Genomic DNA, 21,205 nt, shown 5'->3' on the forward strand with positions numbered 1-21,205 from the left:
TAATTATGCACATACTTTTGAAAATGCTGAAATATGCGTGTAGTTCCAAACCCCTTCCCCAGCAATACCTCTAGTCACTAAGAATAAAGCAAAGTTACTTGCCTGTAAAAGGTATTCTCTGAAGACAGCAATTTACCAGTTGCACAAAGCCTCCCTTCTCTCCTTCTAGAGCTGAGCTTTTTCTAATCTTAACTACAAATTGAAGTATACTTCTTAGCTGTGGAAACAGCCAGGGATGTTTAAAGAGATCTCCAAGAATCATGCCAGCAGGATGAGGTCATCATGTGTGTGACTAAACTACTGTCTTCAAAGAACACCTGTTACAGGTAAGCAAGATCACTCCGCTTCGGATAATTCATTCCATAAAAACACAGAGTGACGCAATACCTTTTCTGAAATACATCAAGACAAAAAGGGTGAAAAACTGATTGTTAATTAAATATTAAACAAACAAAAAAACTAGAAAGTTCAAAATTTATATCTATACCCAAGAATGACTATCTATAATAGGGCTATCATCCAATCAGTTTTCAAGAAAGTGGTGAAGACTAAAACTGTGAAGGATTTCAAAGGGGCATGGGATTAACACTGTGGATCCCTAAAAGGCTAGAGGATGGGAATAAATAAAAAAGCTTAACCGGCACGGAGCGGCAGTTACTACCCTTAAGAGAAACATGGGGGTAACCTGCACAGAGCAGCAGTTACTATCCTTAAGAGAAACATGGGGGTAACCTGCACGGAGCGGCAGTTACTACCCATAAGAGAAACATGGGGGTAACCTGCACGGAGTGGCAGTTACTACCCTTAAGAGAAACATGGGGATAACCTGCACGGAGTGGCAGTTACTACCCTTAAGAGAAACATGGGGGTAACCTGCACGGAGCGGCAGTTACTACCTTTAAGAGAAACATGGGGGTAACCTGCACGGAGCGGCAGTTACTACCCTTAAGAGAAACATGGGGGTAACCTGCACGGAGCGGCAGTTACTACCCTTAAGAGAAACATGGGGGTAACCTGCACGGAGTGGCAGTTACTACCTTTAAGAGAAACATGGGGGTAACCTGCACGGAGCGGCAGTTACTACCCTTAAGAGGAACATGGGGGTAACCTGCACGGAGCAGCAGTTACTACCTTTAAGAGAAACATGGGGATAACCTGCACGGAGCGGCAGTTACTACCCTTAAGAGAAACATGGAGGTAACCTGCACGGAGTGGCAGTTACTACCTTTAAGAGAAACATGGGGGTAACCTGCACGGAGCGGCAATTACTACCCTTAAGAGAAACATGGGGATAACCTGCACGGAGCAGCAGTTACTACCTTGGGAAGCTTGCTGGACAGACTAGATGCACCATTTTGGTCTTTCTCTGCCATCATTACTATGTTACTAACTTTGAAAGTTGGCCAGTAAAACCTCTGATTTAAAAAAAAAAAAAAAAGTTTCTCCACTGATTTTGAGGGTGCACAAATTTAGCCATTCAGAAGAGATGGCTATGGAGGCATCCCCAGTGAGGGTTTTCTATTTAGCAAGTCTGTGTAGATTTTAAATGCTAATCAGCTAATTTATTTGGACAACTTTGGTCACACAAATAGCTGTCCTAAATCTAGCCAGACAGACAAATTTTTGCCAGCTAGATGTAGATTAATTTTCAGCCACAAACGAATGCCGGTATAAAAAAGTGTTAAATAAATAAATAAGTTAGGTTTGGCTAACAATTTAGCTAAAGATAATGGAGTAAAATTATCAACTCAACAGCTTATTGAAAACTGACCCTGATATCGTTAAGCTTAAATGACGCAAAGTTAAGGTCATTAACCTGCTATTTCATTGTTAATAAATACGCCAGAAAGAGAGCAATTTTCAAAGCCAATTAACCAGGTAAAATGGCGTGACTACAAATTGCCCTCTGCTAAAGGTATTGGGTGGCTCTCTGTAGTGCATGCCCTTTCAACCAGGCTGCGAGCAGCTGTTCCCAGAGGTGCGCTCAGGCCAAGGGAGGAAAATTCGAGGCATGTTTGATACTTTCACATAGGAACAGGTACTAAGCATGCAGCCACGTTTAGTGCATACACTTTATGCTGATTTTTTTTTTTGTGAATCCACCCGCGTTGTTTCTCCTTCTGAATTAGCAGAAAGACTGCAAGCTAAAAGCAGCAGATTACTTTATAACTAACCAAGCTATTTGAAAATTTCCCCACAGTGAATTTCAAAAAACCCATTACATTGTCCCACCATCTAATTTTGCCTCCAGATATACGTTTACATTTTTGAACATTCTGGTTTTGTTTTACTTTTAACATCCTAAATAAACCAGGCCACTGAATGCTCTCATTTCTCAGAGTATAATTCGTTTCAGTATAAGAGATAAATCCAAATGAATAATGAATAAACCTGATACCAAACATTTTGAGGCTGACATTCAGTGCAGTTTGTTTCTTTAAATTCAGATTTATGTGGACAAATTCCACTGCCCTGACCAGCCTCGAAATAGCTGGATACTGTGTAATCTGACTAAAAATGTATCTAGATAATCAGGGATGGGGTGGGGCATTCCATGGTGGAGCCAGTTAGCCAGCTAAGTGACCTGGATAAACGCCGATTTTCAGAGTTATCCATCTAACTGCTACAGGTCGATCCAGTAAAGTTCAGTTGAAGATTTCTCGTCTGTAACGAGCTCGCTGCGCACAATTCGGATGCGTAAGGCAAACCAGCGATACAGTCTCCAATTTTGCGCATCCGTAGTGCTTCTTAAAACAGACGCGTAACCCTTCCCGCACCCGGCATGTAAATGAACGAATTAGCTGTATAATGAAGGAATTAGCTATTCCCCTCCGATACCGTAACGCGCGCTCAGGTTCTCTCATTAGTAACGCACTGTTTTGCCGCGGCCGTAACGTGTTAGTTTACCGCCTCCCCCTAGTAGGAGTTAGGACTGTGAGTCTAGTAATAAATCCATCGACACCGCTTAAGATACTCAAAAACAATAAAACACAATTTAAAAAAAAGCGATACAGAGATGATCGAGAAAATGTAATGATGTGGGACACATAAAACCTGTCAGAAGAAAAAATAAAAATTTTTAAATACCTGTCGGAGGGCCGCGTGGGTCCAGGCGGCAGGAGCCGGGTGGTCGCGTGTTAAATCTAGGCCGCGGGCGGGTGGGCGCCTGTTCCGGGCGGCGGCGGCAGCGGCGGCGGGGGGGCACGAGTTAGTTCGAGACGGCCGGCGGGCGGTCGCGTGTTAAATCTAGGCCGGGTCCGCACAGGCGCGCATTCACTGCCGGTGGGGGCTGCCTCTCCCGGCAGCCCCCACCGGCAGTGAATGCGCGCCTGTGCGACCCCTGCGATTGGGCGCTCAAGGCGTGACGTCACGGCATGTGACTGCCTTGAGCGCCGAATCGCAGGGGTCGCACAGGCGCGCATTCACTGCCGGTGGGGGCTGCCGGGAGAGGCAGCCCCCACCGGCAGTGAATGAATTCATTCATCCAGGCGGAGGAGCCGGCTGCTTTCGCCACCGGTTCCTCCGCCTGGATGAATGAATGCGCGCCTGTGTGACCCCTGCGATTGGGCGCTCAAGGCGTGACGTCACGGCATGTGACTGCCTTGAGCGCCGAATCGCAGGGGTTGCACAGGCGCGCATTCATTCACTGCCGGTGGGGGCTGCCGGGAGAGGCAGCCCCCACCGGCAGTGAATGCGCGCCTGTGCGGACCCGGCCTAGATTTAACACGCGACCACCCGCCGGCCGTCTCGAACTAACGCGTGTCCCCCCGCCGCCGCTGCCGCCGCCCGGAACAGGCGCCCACCCGCCCGCGGCCTAGATTTAACACGCGACCACCCGGCTCCCGCCGCCGCCGGCCGCCTGGACCCACGCGGCCGTCTGAAACTAACGCGCGTCCACCCCCCGCCGCCCGGAACAGGCGCCCACCCGCCCGCGGCCTAGATTTAACACGCGACCACCGGCCCCCCGGATCCCGCCGGCCGCCTGGACCCACGCGGCCCTCCGACAGGTATTTAAAAATTTTGATTTTTACACTTCCTGGTACCTGTCATTTCAAATGTCATTTGAAATGACAGGTACCAGCGCACCCTGGTTACTGTATAGGCGCTGTATTAAGCGCCTATACAGTAAAATGGGTTACGCGGCCATAACCCTTCCCTACCGCTTTAAAGCCGCGGCATGCATTTGCATGCGATTAGAGGAGAGTATCGGGGAGTTAGTGAAGAGAACTGTGCGTGCGGGGAGGAAGGGTGCGCCTGACACTACCGCACTGTTTTTACCGCGGCCTTACTGGATCGAGCCGACAGCTGGATAGTTTTAGGGCTGCCAGAGAGCAGGCCTAAAGTTAGCCGGATACATTTATCTGGCTAATTTTAAGATAGCTGAGGATATTCAGCAGCATAGGCATGCTGCTGAACATTCAGACAAAGGTAGCCAGATAAATTTATCCAGCTAACTTTGCCAGCCAGCCAGTGGCTGAAAACGGAGCCCCTGGGGTGAAAAGGCTGTTTTATTTCTGTTTTTATAATACAGCATTTTTTTTTTTTTTTGTGTTTCTAGCTTTCCACTTAGGGTCAACAGCAGCAATCACTTAGCATTGAACTGCCTCGAATACTGTCAGTCTTTTATGAATTACAATATGGGTCCACAATATGCTTAAAGAACTAAAGAGTAGGCTTCCTTCACTGCCAGCTAATTGATTTGAAAAGTTACAAGCTGGCATCAATGTGTTCGCTGTTGCATACTGCCTGAAATCAGGAATATAATGTGCATTAATTTTTCTATTGACAAGAAACTACTGAATTGATTGCGCTGATTTCACTCAAGCAATACATTGCCGTGAAAAGCATTTCTCTACTGTGCTGATGTGCTCCCTACAAACCATGAATTTAAAATACATTCTTCATTAATATAGGTGGCTACTTTTATAAAACTTGTTAACTCACACTTCATCCTGAAAGAGAACTGATATCTTTGGATTGGATCCCTTTGAGTGGCTAAGAATATCACAGTGTTTTAATTTTACGTAATTATTTTATTATCTCCACTTTTAATTGGTTGTGTTTTATTTATTTATTTATATGTTCTGCCTTTTCTGATGTTCTGCCTTTTCATAAAAGTGTGCCCAAGGCAGACTGCATAAAGTAGCCAGTCATTGAGTACATACATAATGAATACATGCAGATTTGAAATATAGATTATCAGATAGATTGCAAGTAAAGAGGTAAGTAGAATACATTAGGTAGGAGTAAGAAAGTGTATGCACTAGATATAAATTGCACATGTATAGTTAAGAAGTAAATTAAACACAAGCAGCGTGACAGATATTAAGAACCAGTTACATTCTCCTTCCTAGTTCCATTATCCCTGTTCATTGTAACTTTTGCATCTAGCATCTTCTTCGTTATTGTTGTTAATCCCCGTTCCATGTAAACCGATTTGATATGATTGTATCATGAAGGTCGGTATAAAAAAAGTATAAATAAATAAATAAATAAACGTAGCCCAGAACTGGGTGAACCTTGTGGAACTCGTGGGCAGGTACTAGGGGATGAGTCTCTGCTGTAGAGTCTAGAGGGAAGGCCTGGTTCATCAGTCAAGTTTAGTTTATATATATAGATATAGTTTTGATTTTAGTTATAAATATGGTGATTGTTTTGATGTTTAGTAATTATAATTGTAAACTGTGTTGTAAATTACTCCAGGAGTTTCCATAGTGATAATACACAAATGCAAAAAATCAAAATAAATTTTATAGCCCACAAGTCACTTTACAGCCACAAGCAAAAGAAACAAACTATCATTTAGATGATTTGAAGAAGCTAGAAAATTATCTGCACAGAGTAAAAAAAAAAAAAAAAGAAATGTTGCTTTTGTGGCTCTAAACCAAAAGCAAAAACAAATTGCCTTTAGTTTCCAGAATACTCTTAGCTAGCGCAGTGCTTCCCAAGCCTTAGTCCTGGAGGCACATCTATCCATTCAGGTTTTCAGGATTGCTGCAGTGAATATGCATGAGATAGATTTGCATATACTGGGTCTCCAATGTATACAAATCCATCTCATGCATATTGATAACGGATACCCTGAAACCTAAGTGGTTAAGTGTGCCTCTAGGAGAAGGTTGGGAAATACTGATTTGGAGATATGCATTCATTTTCTTCTGTTAATTTACACACACACACACATTTTATGCATGTAAAATCAAATGTATGCATATACAATTAATCTTGTGTGTATATGCAGACATGTACACCCTTAAAAAGGAATTTTATGAGCACAATTAAATAAACCAAAATTTAAAAATGAGATGAATTAAAAAGACACAAAAAAATCCAAAACAAATACAGTTTTTTTCTTTTACACACCCCTATTCTTAGCCCTGTTAACTGTCAGAATAGATAAATAGAAAGATATTTTACTTGCAACCATTAATTGTTTAAAAAAAAAAAAGATATGAAATCTAGATTGCTCTGTTTGCAAAGGGTTCTCGGAAATGAGGAATCAATAATGACTTCCCCATTATCCTGCCTCTTGAATGAAAAAAAAAAAGTCAACTATGTTGAAAAGTTAAGTACAGGGTATGCAGCTCTATTACAGAGTACTAAACACTAAACACTACCAGAACCCTTATCCACTCTCTCATCTCATCACGCTTAGACTATTTGTTAGGGTTTGTGGGCCAAGATGAGAGATGGATATCGCCCACGGGGAGGAGCCCCATGAGCCTCACCGTTGGGAGGCGAGGTCTCAGCTGCTGGGTGTGTAGAACAGCAGGTACTGGAGAGACAGCAAGCTGGAAGGACAGAAGGAGCTAGAGAGGATGGCCCCAGGGGGGTCGAGCCATGGAGCGTCAGTGCCGGGCGCTGACGTCAGATACAGCGCAGAAGTCCTTGAGTCTCTATAGAGAAGTAGAGTGACACTGCCCGCTGAGTGGGGAGTGTGTCAGGAAAGTCACACAGACACAGAGGTGCCACGGGGTCTGTGAAGTGGGGTAAACTGATGAGGGTTCCTCAGTAGAGATGATACAGTAATGGTCCGCAAGTGGAGTGCTCACTGTAGAAGTAGCGATGGTTCCAGAGGAGGCCCCGGGGAACGGGGCAGGCAGCAGTCCTTGGCGCAAGGCCCTCTGAGGAGTGGATAGCCAGAGACGAGGAAAGGGCCCCTGAGGAGCGGGTACCCGGGACGTCTCACGCCGAGGAAGCAGGAGCTGGAACGGGAAGTCTGTAATGAGCAAAGCGGAGTCAGCAATGAGGGAAGTCGTTGCCAAGTCGTAGGCAGACAGCGCCAGCCGGCTTAAGAGTCCATGATGAATGACATCATCTGAGGGGGACGCCCCTGAGGTTCCCATCATGACGTGCATAAGACTGGCCTGAGAGCGCGTGCGCACACCTAAGGAACTCCGAGGGCAAGATGGCAGTCGGCAGCGTCCACGCCGTCCAAGGAGGCCCGGGAACAGGGGCAGGCAGGCCGGCGATAGCTGGCGGAGGCCGCAAGTCTACCCAATGAAGTTAGTGCAGTGAGGAAAGAGGTGAGCAATAGCGGTCTCAGCCGTCTGCAAATGACAGGTGTAACACTATTGCAAACTGCTCATCACAGGTCTTCCAGCAAGCCTTCTCTCTCCACTGCAATCTGTCCTTAATTCAGCTGCATGACTTATCTTTCGCCAAAGTCGCTATGCCCATATAACCCCTCTTCTGAAGTCACTGCATTGGCTCCCTATCTGATCCTGCATACAGTTCAAGCTCCTCTTTCTCACCTACAAATGCCTTCACTTTACAGCACTACACTACTCTTCTCTCTTATATCTCTCTACACCCCTCCTCGTGCACTCTGCTTTTCGCATAAATCACTCCTATCTGTGCCCTTCTCCTCTACTGCCAGTTCCCGACTCCGTGCTTTCCACCTGCCTGCGCCAGGTGCTTGGAATAGTCTTCATGAACTGGTGCATCATGCTCCCTCTCTTTCCATGTTTAAATTCCATCTAAAGACCATCTTTAAATCTTATGCCTGATTGTCTCGCACACTCTAACGATTTTTGACGATTTAAAAAATATCGGACGATTTTTTAAATCGTCAAAAAACGATTCACATCCCTACTCCTCAATGATGAAGCCCTGGACAGAATGACTGCATGTCCAGCATCAGCATTGTACAGCCAACACACGATTTATAAACTGGTTTTAATGTTTCTGACAGTCTCTCACCTCTTCACTATCTTGTCAAAAGGAAAGTATTAAATTAATCTTCTGTGCCTAAGATGGCAGGATGCAGTTCCAACTCCACCTCCCTCCCCTACCCCCACTCCCCAAATATACACTTTGTCATTTTTTTTCTCTCTCTCCTTACCAGTGGCAACACACTGATATATCCCATTCTTCTATCAGCAGATGTCATTACTGACAAAGTGTCCACATACAGAATAGTATCGTCTGTTTATTGGAAACAATAATATTCATTTGAATTAAAGATGTGATGCAGCTGAGTCATGTGAGAGGGCAGGGACTGAGTGTGTGGTGTGGGTGGAGGGTGCAGGACGGTTTCCTGCAGCGGTGACCTCTGTTTGTACAGATTAGATGCCTCCCTATGAACCCCTGGCTATGAGGAAGACCTGGATAATCTAGGAAAATAAGGTGATGAATGGTAGAATAAAACATATAACTACATTTGTAATGAATGTATGTGTATAGCTGTGTATCATAAAAATGTAAACCCCCCCCCCCCCCCCCCCCCCCCCCCCCAAAAAAAAGAACAGGAAATTAAAGTGCAAAAAAACTGTTTTCTACCAACACTATTTGGAAAAATGTAGCCTGAAGAATGAAGAGGTAGAAAAACTGAAAACAGTAGGGAGGTCCACCACCACAGACTGTGTAATCAATCTACTGCCTAAAACTGAACAACTCAGAACTAAAGTCTAAAATATTAGCATGTCCCCTCAAAACTTGTGGACATAGAGATAATTTTGGAAACTGTACTTTATGATAAACTAACAGACACTTGTTACGCTAAGTAATAAATCTTTCCAAAGATATTGCAAGAAATGGAACAAACCTGGTGACATCCCTGGATCAGGTGGTGGCTTTGCCAGGGTGTTCACTTGCTCCCAGTTCAGATCATCCTCTTCGGACTGACTATATCCACACGTACTAAATGATGTATCAAAGGAACAGCTTCCTGTAAAGTATAAAAAAAAAAATGAAAACACTATGAAATCAGTGAGGAAAAAACATCCTCACCTGGAAACAAATTCAAAATGCCAGAGAACATGTGAAACATTAGACAACACATTATTTTCTTCACAGTGAGCCTCTTTCAGGGATAGTGAGAAATACAATAAATCAGGTACACTGTTTCTTATTCTTGTACATTTCTACTAGGGTTGCCAACTTTTCCACAGACTAGGATTGGACCGGAAAGGTGGGGCAAGGAAGAGATGGTAACCCCCCCCCCCCCCCCCCCCCCCCCCCCCCCATTTGTATAAATTTTAGATCCTGTCAGTGAACTACCTAAATAGTGTATCTATGTGTGTATTAATGGGCAATTCTGAGCTGAACACAGTTCACAGTTTCTCTTCCAGCCTCTCATGACAAAAAAGGGGGCCCCCCTGCCGCTCGGCTGCTTCCCCATTTCTTATCTCGTGGATTATTAGGGGATAGTGAGGGGCACAAACTTTCTCTTTTCTCTCTCTCTTATACTCCTTCATTCTCTCTCACACACACACACTCACTCGCACACGCTGCCCCCCCCCCCCCCCCTCTCATACACTCAGATCTCAGAGGGTAAGAAACAAGCTGCGCAAGGAGGAAGGGAAATAGAGGGGAGTGGGCAACTTCCCAAAGAGTCAGGCCCAGGGGCCACTAATGCACCTCATCAGGGGGCTGGGTGCTAGTACTGCATACCACACTGTAGTAGAACAAGTACTCCTTAGCCTCTGCGTGGCTGCTGGCTCAGCTGGCCAGAAGTGTCATCCAAGGAGGTATCGCCTCACTCCCCCCATGGCCAGCCTGGCTACCTGCACTGCCTGGAGCAGTGGGCAGCCCAGTAACAGGCCTGAAGGGAGCGGGCAGATTATAGTTTGGAGGAACTCGGTTCGGGGCAGGGAGAGGGCCAGGAAGGGGATACAGGCATGGTTTTTGAGGGGGAAAGGGGGGGGGTCACTGCAGTACATTTTATGTTTTTGTTTAACCCCAGGTAACTTCCAAGCTGCTAAGGGAAAAGGTATGGGTCCAGAGTGAGACCTGAGGGAGGAAAGCACAGCCTACAGACCAACTTCCGGGCTGAGTGTGAGACCTTGTGCCATTCCCTCCCTCCATGCCCCCCCCCCCCCCCCCCCCCCCGCTTCCCACCATCTGTTTATCTCTCCTTTTGTCTCCCCTCTGTGTCCCCTCTCCTCTCTCCAGACTGTAGCTCAGGATGTCTCTCCACCTTCTTCCCTGTGCCTATATCTCTCTCCCTAGGGCTCACTGCAGCCCCTCTCCTTGGTCCTGGTCGAGCATACTGTGAGGGAGGGGCTGGGACCAAGATGGCCATTACTCAGGCATCTATGGAGCCACTGGGAATAGAGGGCTGTACTGTGCCCCACCCTCCTTTCCCCATGCCATCCAACCACAGTATCAGGCAGGGGGCAGGGATACAGCACAGCTCTCTTCTGGTAATCTCTGACCCTGCCTTTCTTGCCCTCTAAATAAGATGCTGTGGGAGAGAGGAGCAGCCACCTGCAAAATCAGACTTCTAGCATCCAGTCAGTACTTCTGACCAGATGCTGCACACAATGCCTAAAATCCTGGCTGTCCGGTCCAAAACCAAGCAAGTGGCAACCCTAGTTTCTACGTAGTGTTCTAATACATTCCAGACATGGTTTTGACTCAAATGCTTGGTACAACTACATCGCATGAAGCCTAGGCTGTGGGGGATTATTAGAAGCTTGTCTTATTTGTCAGAAGAGCTTGAAATTGGAGTTCTGTCACCAAATCAGAAAAGAGCTGCCCTTGACAATAAAACTGATGTCAAAAGCAATGGCAGACAAAAGAGCTTAAGAGAATATAAGAAACACCAAACTGGGTCAGACAAGGGTCCATCAAGCTCAGTATCCTATTTCCAACAGTGACCAATCCAAGTCACAAGTACCTGGCAAGTACCCAAACATTAGATAGATCACAAGCTACTATTGCTTATTAATTACCGTAATAGCAGTTTATGGATTTACGGTGGTTCTCCGATGCCCAGCAGTCAACGCTTCCATGTGCACCCCCTCCACCCCCGTCCTTCTCATAGCAGTGCTTAAAATAACAGAAAACCCATAATCAGGCAAAAGCCAAAGAGAACTATAACCGTGTTCCACTTCTAGGCTTTGATTAAATAAAACAAATAAAAAAAAACATTATCTGAATGTTTCCATTTTTTACCCAGGCCTTCACAGCCTGTGGCCTCATTTCATTACACCGCCCACCCCCATATGTAGAGAGGGGATGTGTTGATGTATGGAGGCCACAACCACATTAATGGTGAAAGCCATTCAGAGGAATGAGGAGGAAACAGCAGCCACACAGCTGAAAGTTCTGCATGGTAAGCTGCAATGTCCAGGGGACTTGGGAAAGGCAAAGGAAGGAGTGAGGGTCGGGAGCTGACAGAGGAAGGCTCAGAGGAGAAGCATCATCCGTTCGCACAGGGGGCACTGAAGACTACACACACAGATCCATAATTTCATCTCTCTCACAAGTAAGATTCCCTCTCTGTAACCCCTCTCTCTCTCTCTCTCTCATGTGCACATATTCACATAATTTTCCTTTCTTTCTCTCCCCCCTCCCTCTATGGATGACCCTGCACTCTTCCCTCTGTCCCCAAGTCTGAACTCCGCACCCTCCCCCTTTCACTCCTTGCTTATCTCAGCACTATCCCCCCCCCCCCCCCCCCCCCCCCCCCCCACACACACACACAGGGATAATAACGGGAAATATCACTCAACAGAAAACAGCTCCCTGCTATCTTCATCCCCTCTCCTCCCAGACAGCATACAGAGAACAAGAGGGGATCAGACAAAACAGACCAGAGATGAACCACTCTGCTCCCTAATCCAACCCCTCTCTTTCTGTTGCTTCCTCCTTCCCTTCTGTCATGCAGTGCACAGGAAAAGTAGAGGTGAATTCTGAGCAAACAGGGCAGAGCAAAGAAAGGAATAAACCATGACAGCCGAGACACCCTTGTGGCCCCGCCCTTTAACCCTTCCCCCCATACCTTTGTTGAGTGCCATGTCCTACGAGCCGCCTACCTAGGCTTCCCAACCCCCCCGGCCAGGGTAGGTGCCATTGGACATGTACATATGCATCTGTGCAAGCGGATCACCCTGAGGTCTCCCTCCCGCGAACCCCGACAGGTGGGATCACTCCAAGAGGCGTCCCATATAAGCCACACCACACAACAGGCCAATCCCCGGGCCAGACATCTCTTCCACTCGATGGCCAGTCTGCTCTCAGCCACACTCTTTCCATAACAGCATGCCCTAACCACAATTTTTCTATGATGGCATCCCCGGCCACCTGAAACAACACTTTGTCCCTATGCCCCCCTATCCTGGTCTTGGTCAATCCCAGCATGACAGAGGTAACAACGCAATACAACAGAATATTAAACTAACCTAGTTGTCCTAACTTCTATGCCTGGGTGGGCTGGGATGGAAAATAATGCACCCCCAAGAGCCAAGGAGGAAAAGGCCAAGTTACGGAAGCCGGTGGAATTTTATTCTTCCTCTGGTTCCGCCTCCCCCACCACGTCACTGCCAACCCTTAGGTCCAGCATTTGGGTCATATCTAATTGACATCACCGTGGCCCCTGCCAGACCAACTGGGAGAGGCCATGTCGATCGCTGGTGCCGAGAAAAGAAGCTGTCCCTCCCCCCCTTCCTCAACCCACCCGCACCACCACGAGGCCGGCAGCATTGAGGAGGGATCCTGTTGTCTGCCCCTACAAACTACTATGGGCTGCGAGATTGGGGGGGGGGAGGGGTTGGCTCCTCCAGCTGTTGCCTCGAGCGCCCATTATTAGCAATGCCTGCAGATGCCACTGGGGGGGGGGGGGGAGACACCCATTATTACTCTGCTCGCTGATGTAGCCTCTCCCCTTCTATTGTTTCTCTTCCCCCCAGGCAGCCTGCAGAAAACAGGAAGAAAAGGGACAAAATTACTAGGTATGTGCACACACCCTTAGCAGGAAGAGCATTGGTTAAGTGCCTTCCCAGGAGACTGCTACCTAGGGAGGGCAGGGAGTGGGGAGCTCTCCACCCTCCCCCACCTCAGTATACCACTGGTTAAAAATGTCTGGAAAATGCTCAATAGCAAGAAAGCTTATTTGAGAGAAATCTCTATATCACAGAAATACTGTATACTATGTTAAATTTAAAAAAATAATTTAAAGCCTTAAAAAATAGTCACTTGAAGAGTGTACAGCATCACAAAGCTCACACTATTCAAGAAAGCTTACACAATGGCAATCAGGTTCAGGAGCACTTGAATGCAAGGTTAAATAAATACAGTAATTGTGTTTACATAGCTCATCATACCCAAATATAACCTTGAAGCTCTTTGTGATGGTGGAACTTCAGAAACATGCATGCATCTTTGAATCAGAGTAGCAGAAAACTGAGGTCAGTATCTAGACCCCACCCCAGGCTCAGAAGCAGGAAGGAGAGAGAGGAAATAATATTATGAAACCATTATGCGATCCTCTAATAAATGTCTATTATCAATCCCCTCCTTGACATCGGCACGCCTTACTTCTGTAAGAGAGAGAGCGATTTCGCTAGTCGGTCCAGGACTTTGGAATACTCTCCCGACGAATTTAAGGATGCAAAGTGATTTGAAACTGTTTAGAAAACAGCTAAAAACCTGGCTCTTTGAGCAGGCGTATAAAGCATGTACTTGCTAGCAGTAGAAGTTGTTTATGTCATTTACATTTTCATATTTTATTTTAATTTTAATAGTATTATTTATGCCAGTTCATTTATACTTTAATGATAGTTTTTATAACTATTGCTGGGATTGTTAGTGTTTTCATTTTTATCATCATATCTTACTTTTAGGAATATGAAGGCTGGATGTTAATAATGTTTACACTTATTTCTTGTTTTATTATAGTTTTTCACTAATTTATTATTTTTATTGTATTTTATAATGTTTACATATTAACTTTTATTTTATGTTTGTGAACCTATGCTATATGATGGTATAGAAAAGCTTGTAAATAAAATAAATAAAGTGTATTTAAGAGGGAGTGGGCCTGGTAGAGGGAGACAAAAGTGACTTGTTGAAGGATCCACAGAGGCTCACTGGAAGACATGGAAGTCATGTGTACTTATTAATACACCTATTCCTTTTTGTTCACATTGTAAAACAGAAACCTAAACAACCACTGTAAATGCAAATTTTAATAATGAAATCATTTTCAGTACCAAAACTGAAGGAACCGCAGCTGTGCCCACAGCCTTGCACTTTGGAGATGAGGGGGCAAGGGCTGGGGGCAGGCATGTGATGGGGAGATTGCGCCCTTACTTGCTAAACACAGGACAGGTAAAGTTTTAAATTAAAACTTGTCCCTGCAGCATCAAAACTGTCTCAAAAGCAACTCATTGGGCGAGCACAAGCAGTAGGATGCCGACTGCAGAGCAGGGAAGATATAAAAGAAGGAGAACTTTGCCTTTCCTCCCCTCACAGTAAACTGGCAGCAGCAGTGCTGAAGACCAATTAGTTTTTGTCCGTCTGGTTTGATTCATAGGCTCCCTGCTTTCACCTATGATCTGTACTCAAATTACAGCCGTTTCTAAGAATAACTAATTCTGTACTTCCTGTCAGACAAGAGAAAGTAGGAAGGCAAGTACTAAGTTTGCTAAATCTTTTCATGAATGCTGTACCAGAGGCAAGGGCCTCTAATAGAGCAGTGGTTGGGAGTTTTTTGGTTAAACCCATTTCGACTTATGTTACTTTGTTAAGTAAGAGTACTAACTGCACATTTAAATATTCCACCTCTGTTAAAAGACCTCCAATTAACTACCATACCGGGATATTATAGACAAGACTGTTACAGAGTAGGGTGGAGAATGATTATTTCTCACAAAAGCTATTGAAACTGGGCGCTACGTCCGCACACTTAAACTAACCTATCCAGTGTTTTGTACTGCCAGCTGGCACTTACCAAACACAGATAAAAAGTTGCTTCTGCATGTATTTGTTATTCATAGGGAAGATAATCTTCAAACAACCCAGAGAGCGGTAAAGTGTGAATGCACATTGTACACAGGGAGGATAACTTTCAAACTATTCGCATTACTGGATTTTTGCATATAAATGAACACACAGAGATTTATCTTAGTATTTTATAAACAATGCAGCAGGTTGCAGAACAGTTTAAAAACTACAGCGTAGTTCATATGTCTCAACATGTAAGAATATTTAAAATGCAATGAAAGTGCTTAGTTTCTCTACCTATTTTATAAATATATACACATATATTTTACGTGGAGGCAGGTATATTTTAAAATATGCACACATATTTGAAATCGCCAATACATCCACTAATTCACAGCGGTGTGCAGGGTTAAAAAATTAGTTTGTTTTCTAGGTCATTTTCAAGAGGATTTTTTCCCCACAAATTTTGGATCATGGAATGTTTGATTTGTTCATCATGTAAAAAAAAAACGAATCAAACATAAAAAAAGAAAAGAAAACGTGCCGAACCCAGGACCAATGCCGCAGCTCGGACTTGAAGCACGGTCCTGATGCCTGGGCTTCGGCTGGAGATCGAGCCCAAGCTGACACCAGGGGCTGGTCTGGAGGTCGGATCCTGATGCCTGGGCCTAGAGTTAGGCCCAAGATCGGAGCTCAGACCTCGCAGTTCCATTGATGCCATTCTCTTATTTCTTCTTTAAATTGCTGCCGTGAGCTGGGGTCACGCGAGAGTTAATTAACTCCAGCACATTCACCCCAGTGGATGGCACAATTTTGATGTATGTCAATGTCGTATAATGCCGTACATCAAAATAGTGCCATCCACTGGAGTGAATGCACCCTATTTAATCAACTCTGGCATGTCCCCAGCGCATGGCGTCAGTTTAAAAAAGAAAGAAGAAGAGGACGTGTCAACAGAGCTGCGAAGCCTGAGCTCCTGGCCTTGATTTGACCTTAGGCCGGGGCCCAGATATCGGGACCCAACCACCAATCCAGGCCCTAGCATTAGGGCCTGTGTCTGGGCCGAGGTCCTGGCATTGGAACCTGGGTCCAGGCCTGGGCTGAAGTCTAGGTATCGGAACCCAGCATCCTGACTGGGCCGCAGCATTGAGCCTGGGTCTGGGCTCCAACTTAGTTTGAGGCCCAGGCATTGGGACCCAGCCTTTTGGCCAAGCCCCAGCATCAGGCCTGGGTCTGACATCGGGACCCAGCCTGGACCTCGGATACCGGATGGAGGGGCTCAGATCTCGACTAAGGCCCTGGAGTTGTCCCTTGCCTTGATCGAGACACCAGTGTTGTGCTCCAGGCCTAGGCCTAGGCGCCAACATTGTGTTTGGGCATAGACCACAGCCCCTGCTTTCATCTTTAGCCTAGGCCCCTAGTCGAGACCCTGGCCTCAGGCCTAGGCCTAGGCCTGATGCATTCATTTTAACTGGTGCAAAAAATAAGGTTTGTTTCAGGGCCCCCATATTAAATGAATACCCCTTATTCATCACGTTTTTGAAATTTGTTTAAAATAAATTCACATCCCTACCAGTTCACCCAGTCCATCTCCAGTTCACTTAGACCCTGACACTAAAACTTCACCCTGAATTTCCCCCGATACACCCAAACCTCCCACCAAAAAATAGCAGACAACAGACAAGTCCGATTTTACTTGCCCAAATCAATTAATTGGTGTCAAAGTGCTAAAATAAGTTGACTAATGAATATTAGCCAACCTGCACACATACTTCTTGACTCCGTCCCAGAACACCCTTTTCTTGCACTGGTAAATGAGCACACAAACCTGAAAATATGTGTGTACTTTTGATGTTTAGGAAACAGCATATAATGTACTTGCATAAGCAGCTAGTATTTGTGTATTTGTTAATTTTCCATAAGTAAACCCTTTGAAGATTTACTAATATACTTTACAGAGTATTTTCAAAGTGAACTTGTGCTTGTAAGTTTGAAAATATTAGGTAATGGGTCAAGTGTCCACATATATTCACTTGTGTAAATGTATACCTGTTCAAAGGGCATAACTTACATACATAGGGGCGGATTTTAAAAGCCCTGCTCGCCGGCGCACCTATTTTCCATAGGCCTGCCGGCGCGCGCAGAGCCCCGGGACTCGCTTAAGTCCCGGGGTTTTTCGAGGGGGGCGTGTCGGGGGCGGGGCCGATTGGCACGGCGTTTTGGGGGTGGGGCGGGCCCGGGGCGTGGTTTCGGCCCGGGGCGGTCCGGGGGCGTGGCCACGCCCTCCAGAACCGCCCCTGGGTCGCGTCTCTGCGCGCTAGCGGCCCGCTGGCGCACGGGGATTTACTTCTCCCTCTGGGAGGCGTAAATCCCCCGACAAAGGTAGGGGGGGGGTTTAGATAGGGCCGGGGGGGTGGGTTAGATAGAGGAAGGGAGGGGAAGGTGAGGGGAGGGCGAAAGCAAGTTCCCTCCGAGGCCGCTCCGATTTCAGTGCACAAAATTGGCAGCCTTGCGCGCGCCGATCCTGGATTTTTGCGGCTACGCGCGTATCTACTAAAATCCAGCGTACTTTTGTTTGCGACTGGTGCGCCAATAAAAGTACGCAAACGCGCATTTTTTGTAGATCTACCCCTTAGGACCTGATCTTCAAAAGCATTCACTCACTTAAAAATGGGTTTTACAAGTGTAAATGCACTTTACCTGAGTAAGTGGCTTTTGAAAATTGCTACAATACATGCCATTGAATTGTCCATAGGATATTCACATGTAAGTGCACTTTACACGGATAAATAGCTTTTGAAAACTGGTACAATAGTAGTTACATTTACACATGTAAATCTTTTTCAAATTACCCCCATAGGGGCTAACTTTCAAAGAACTGCGCGCAGCAGCATATACATACGCATCTGGCCGAGCACATATGGCTATGTGCAAATTTACAACAGTATTTTATAACCCAGATTTCAGATTCGGGTGTATTATAAAATACACGCATCTTTACCCCACAACATTGGTGCATATGTATGCTTACGCACAAATACTCACTTTCAATTCATTGAATGTATTTCAATACATTTATCACGCATACTTTTCCTACCTATTTTAAAAATATATGCATGTATATTTTATGCTCAAAAATAAAGTGGGATTTACGCACATAAATCGGAATTGAAATTACCAGCTTTACCAATTACTCCACCAATTCACAAAGTCTTCTCCAGGCCATCAAGATCCTCCTGATTCTTCGGTATGAATTCCCCACAGTTCACCCAGACCTCCCGCTTGATCAATAATGCATAATAAACAGGTTTAATATCATTTACCCAAGATAATTATCAGGTGTAAATTTACGTAAGTTGGCAAATCTACACGCGTATCTTTTAAAATAAAAACTAACTCGCATAAATGTTGGCCCCGCCCTGAAACGCTCCTAGCTGCCACTTTTTACACAAGTATATATGCATGCAAAATCAAAAATACATGCATAAGTTTGAAGTTTATGTACGCGAGTAGATGCTTCTTACGCACATATGCTCATGTTTACGCATTCTGAGGTAGATTTTCAGAGGTTCGCACGGGCGTACATGTGCGTACGCTATCTGGTGCGCACACATGTACGCCCGATTTTATAACAGGGGTCGGCGCGCACAAGGGGGTGCACAATTGTGCACGCCGAGCACACGCCGAGCCGCACTGCCTTCCCCCCGTTCCCTCCCAAGCCGCTCCGAAATTGAAGCGGCCTCGGAGGGAACTTCCCTACCCCCCCCAACCCCACCTTCCCTTCCCCTACCTTTATCTTTTTTTTACTTCTGTTTTAAAACTTACTTCAGCCCTGGGGCAGTTGGCCGGCGCGCAATTCCCGGCACAGCGGCAAATGGCCACTGTGTTGGAGGCCTCAGACCCCGCCCCAGGACCGCCCCTTTAGTAAAGCCCCGAGACGTAGATGCGTAGAGCTTTGAAAATCCGGCCCATAACGTCTTTGAAAATTCACCCCATATCTTTAAAATAAAAAAGTAGGCACGTCAGTGCCAACTCCATATCCCATCTCCAACCTCTGGAACATCCCTGTTCAGTTTATGTAAAAATATTCAATGTACCTGGTTAGCGCATATTTTTAAATGAACTCAGCCCTGGGCTAGTTTAGTACAGCCATTTACTTGCATAAAACCAAGTTTTAAGCACCTAAATGCCTTTGAAAATGACCTTGGCCTTAGCATATACATATATACATAAAGGTATTTGACCAATTGTGGATATACTTGTAATACAAATTTCTTAGATTTTCATTACTTAGAGGATTATATACTAAGCAATTTTCCCAGAAGTACAAAATGGAAAACCCTTAGGGGTAGATTTTAAATGGTGCATGTGCGCTTCCCAGCGTGCACACACGGACATGCCGATTTTATAACATGCACCGCACGTTATAAAATCTGGCGCGCATGTGTGGCGACGCATCCCAGCCTTCCCCAGTTCTCTCCCAGTCCGCTCCAATTAAGGAACGGACTGGGAGGGAACTTCCCTACTCCCCTACTTAACCTCCCTTTCCCTTCCCCTCTCCTCCCCACCCCCTAAACCCTTTCGCCTACCTTTTCTTTTTGTATTTTATTGCTTACTGCTCCGTTGGAGCAGAAGCAACTTGCACGCACCGGCCAACTACCGGCGCACACTTCCCTGGCACAGTGGCAAATGGCCGCTGTACCGGCTGCCTCCAGCCCCGCCTCTTTCTTTGGGCCCAGCAGTTCTGCGTGTAATGGGGGTTAAGCGCGTGGCTGAGCCCCTTCGAAAATGCGCATGGCACGTGCAAGGCCCGGCCACACCCATAACCCCCGTTTTTTATGCGCGTGGCCGATTTAAAATTCGGCCATTAAGTACCTCAGGCCTTAAGTTTCAAATATGTCCTAAAAATAATAAAGAGCAACAATTATATTCTTTAATAGGGTCTCCTGATGATAAATAAATTAACAGACTTGAACACTAAAGAACTCTTATCTCTAGTATTCCTAATACTGGATGTACTATTTTCTGCAAGTCTCTAATTTCTATTTTCTGACAAAGCTATAAACCATTGTCGACTGTTCTAAATTGTTTTCTCTAGGATTTTAGTTGAGATTTGTTTATTAGTTATAGGCTTGTCAACAAAAATTAGCATCTCTGGACATTGAGTCTTCAGTACTACTTATCGGTATCAGTCTCAAATTAACCATTGCACTGGGAACAGAAATCTCAGAGAGGACACTAATTCAATATTTTACCTTGACAAAGGCATATAATTTCCCTCTTCCCAATAGAAATAAAGAGCGCAGTTCAAAAACCACAGTGAAAAATCTCTGTGCACCTGTGCATTCATAAGTGTACCATAAGTTGCATAGGAACTTTTCAATCATCCAGTGTCTGTGTATATTTATATAGTGGTAATGATTACAAATTTAGGCAGACACAACACTTACAAGTCACTTCCTTTATGGAATACATAAAGTATGATGGAACTCATATCCTCAACAGTTAAAGATGCAACGATTTAAGTGCCCTAGCAACCTAATCTCCAAATGTCATGAAGCCAGTTCAAATGACTTTCATGGAATATCCAATCAGCTCTCGCTAAAGCAACATGCTCCAGAAATTAAGCACATTGTAATACATGGAATAAATCAAGACAACTAGAATAACAGTGAAGATCACAATAGAAAAATATTGTCCCCAGTGGAGATGATGGTTACAAAAAGATATTTGTACAATATACAGCAGTCCCAATTTTCTTCCAAGGATTCCAATTTTTTTTTCTGTTTACTATAAAACTGTCGTTCTTTATGCAACTATCCTGTGAAATAAACAAAATGACTTAAATTATCATTGTCCTTGAGACAACAGAAACATAGAATGATGGCAGAAAAAGACCCCAAGTCCCATCTAAGTCTGTTCATTTTCCCTTCCTGTTGCAGTACTGCAGAACCTACTTATCTCTGAGCTTAAGTTCACTTTCCCCACATCTAACAGTCCTCCGGGCTTGTCCCATGCTTTTTCCTTTATTTCT

At 45.2% G+C, this 21,205-nt stretch overlaps 1 protein-coding gene across 9 annotated transcripts in view; it reads right to left on the bottom strand.

The window, feature by feature from the left end:
- PTPRM (protein tyrosine phosphatase receptor type M) overlaps positions 1-21,205 on the bottom strand; it is a 1,907,823-nt gene that overhangs the window by 1,494,856 nt on the left and 391,762 nt on the right. For all 9 annotated transcript variants that reach the window (XM_029591025.1, XM_029591024.1, XM_029591022.1 and 6 more), the window contains one exon: positions 9,047-9,169. In XM_029591025.1, coding sequence (XP_029446885.1) covers positions 9,047-9,169 — 123 coding nt within the window. The remainder of the gene's footprint in view (positions 1-9,046; positions 9,170-21,205) is intronic.

This window comes from Rhinatrema bivittatum, chromosome 2, assembly GCF_901001135.1.
Source record: "Rhinatrema bivittatum chromosome 2, aRhiBiv1.1, whole genome shotgun sequence".
Lineage (NCBI taxonomy): Eukaryota > Metazoa > Chordata > Amphibia > Gymnophiona > Rhinatrematidae > Rhinatrema > Rhinatrema bivittatum.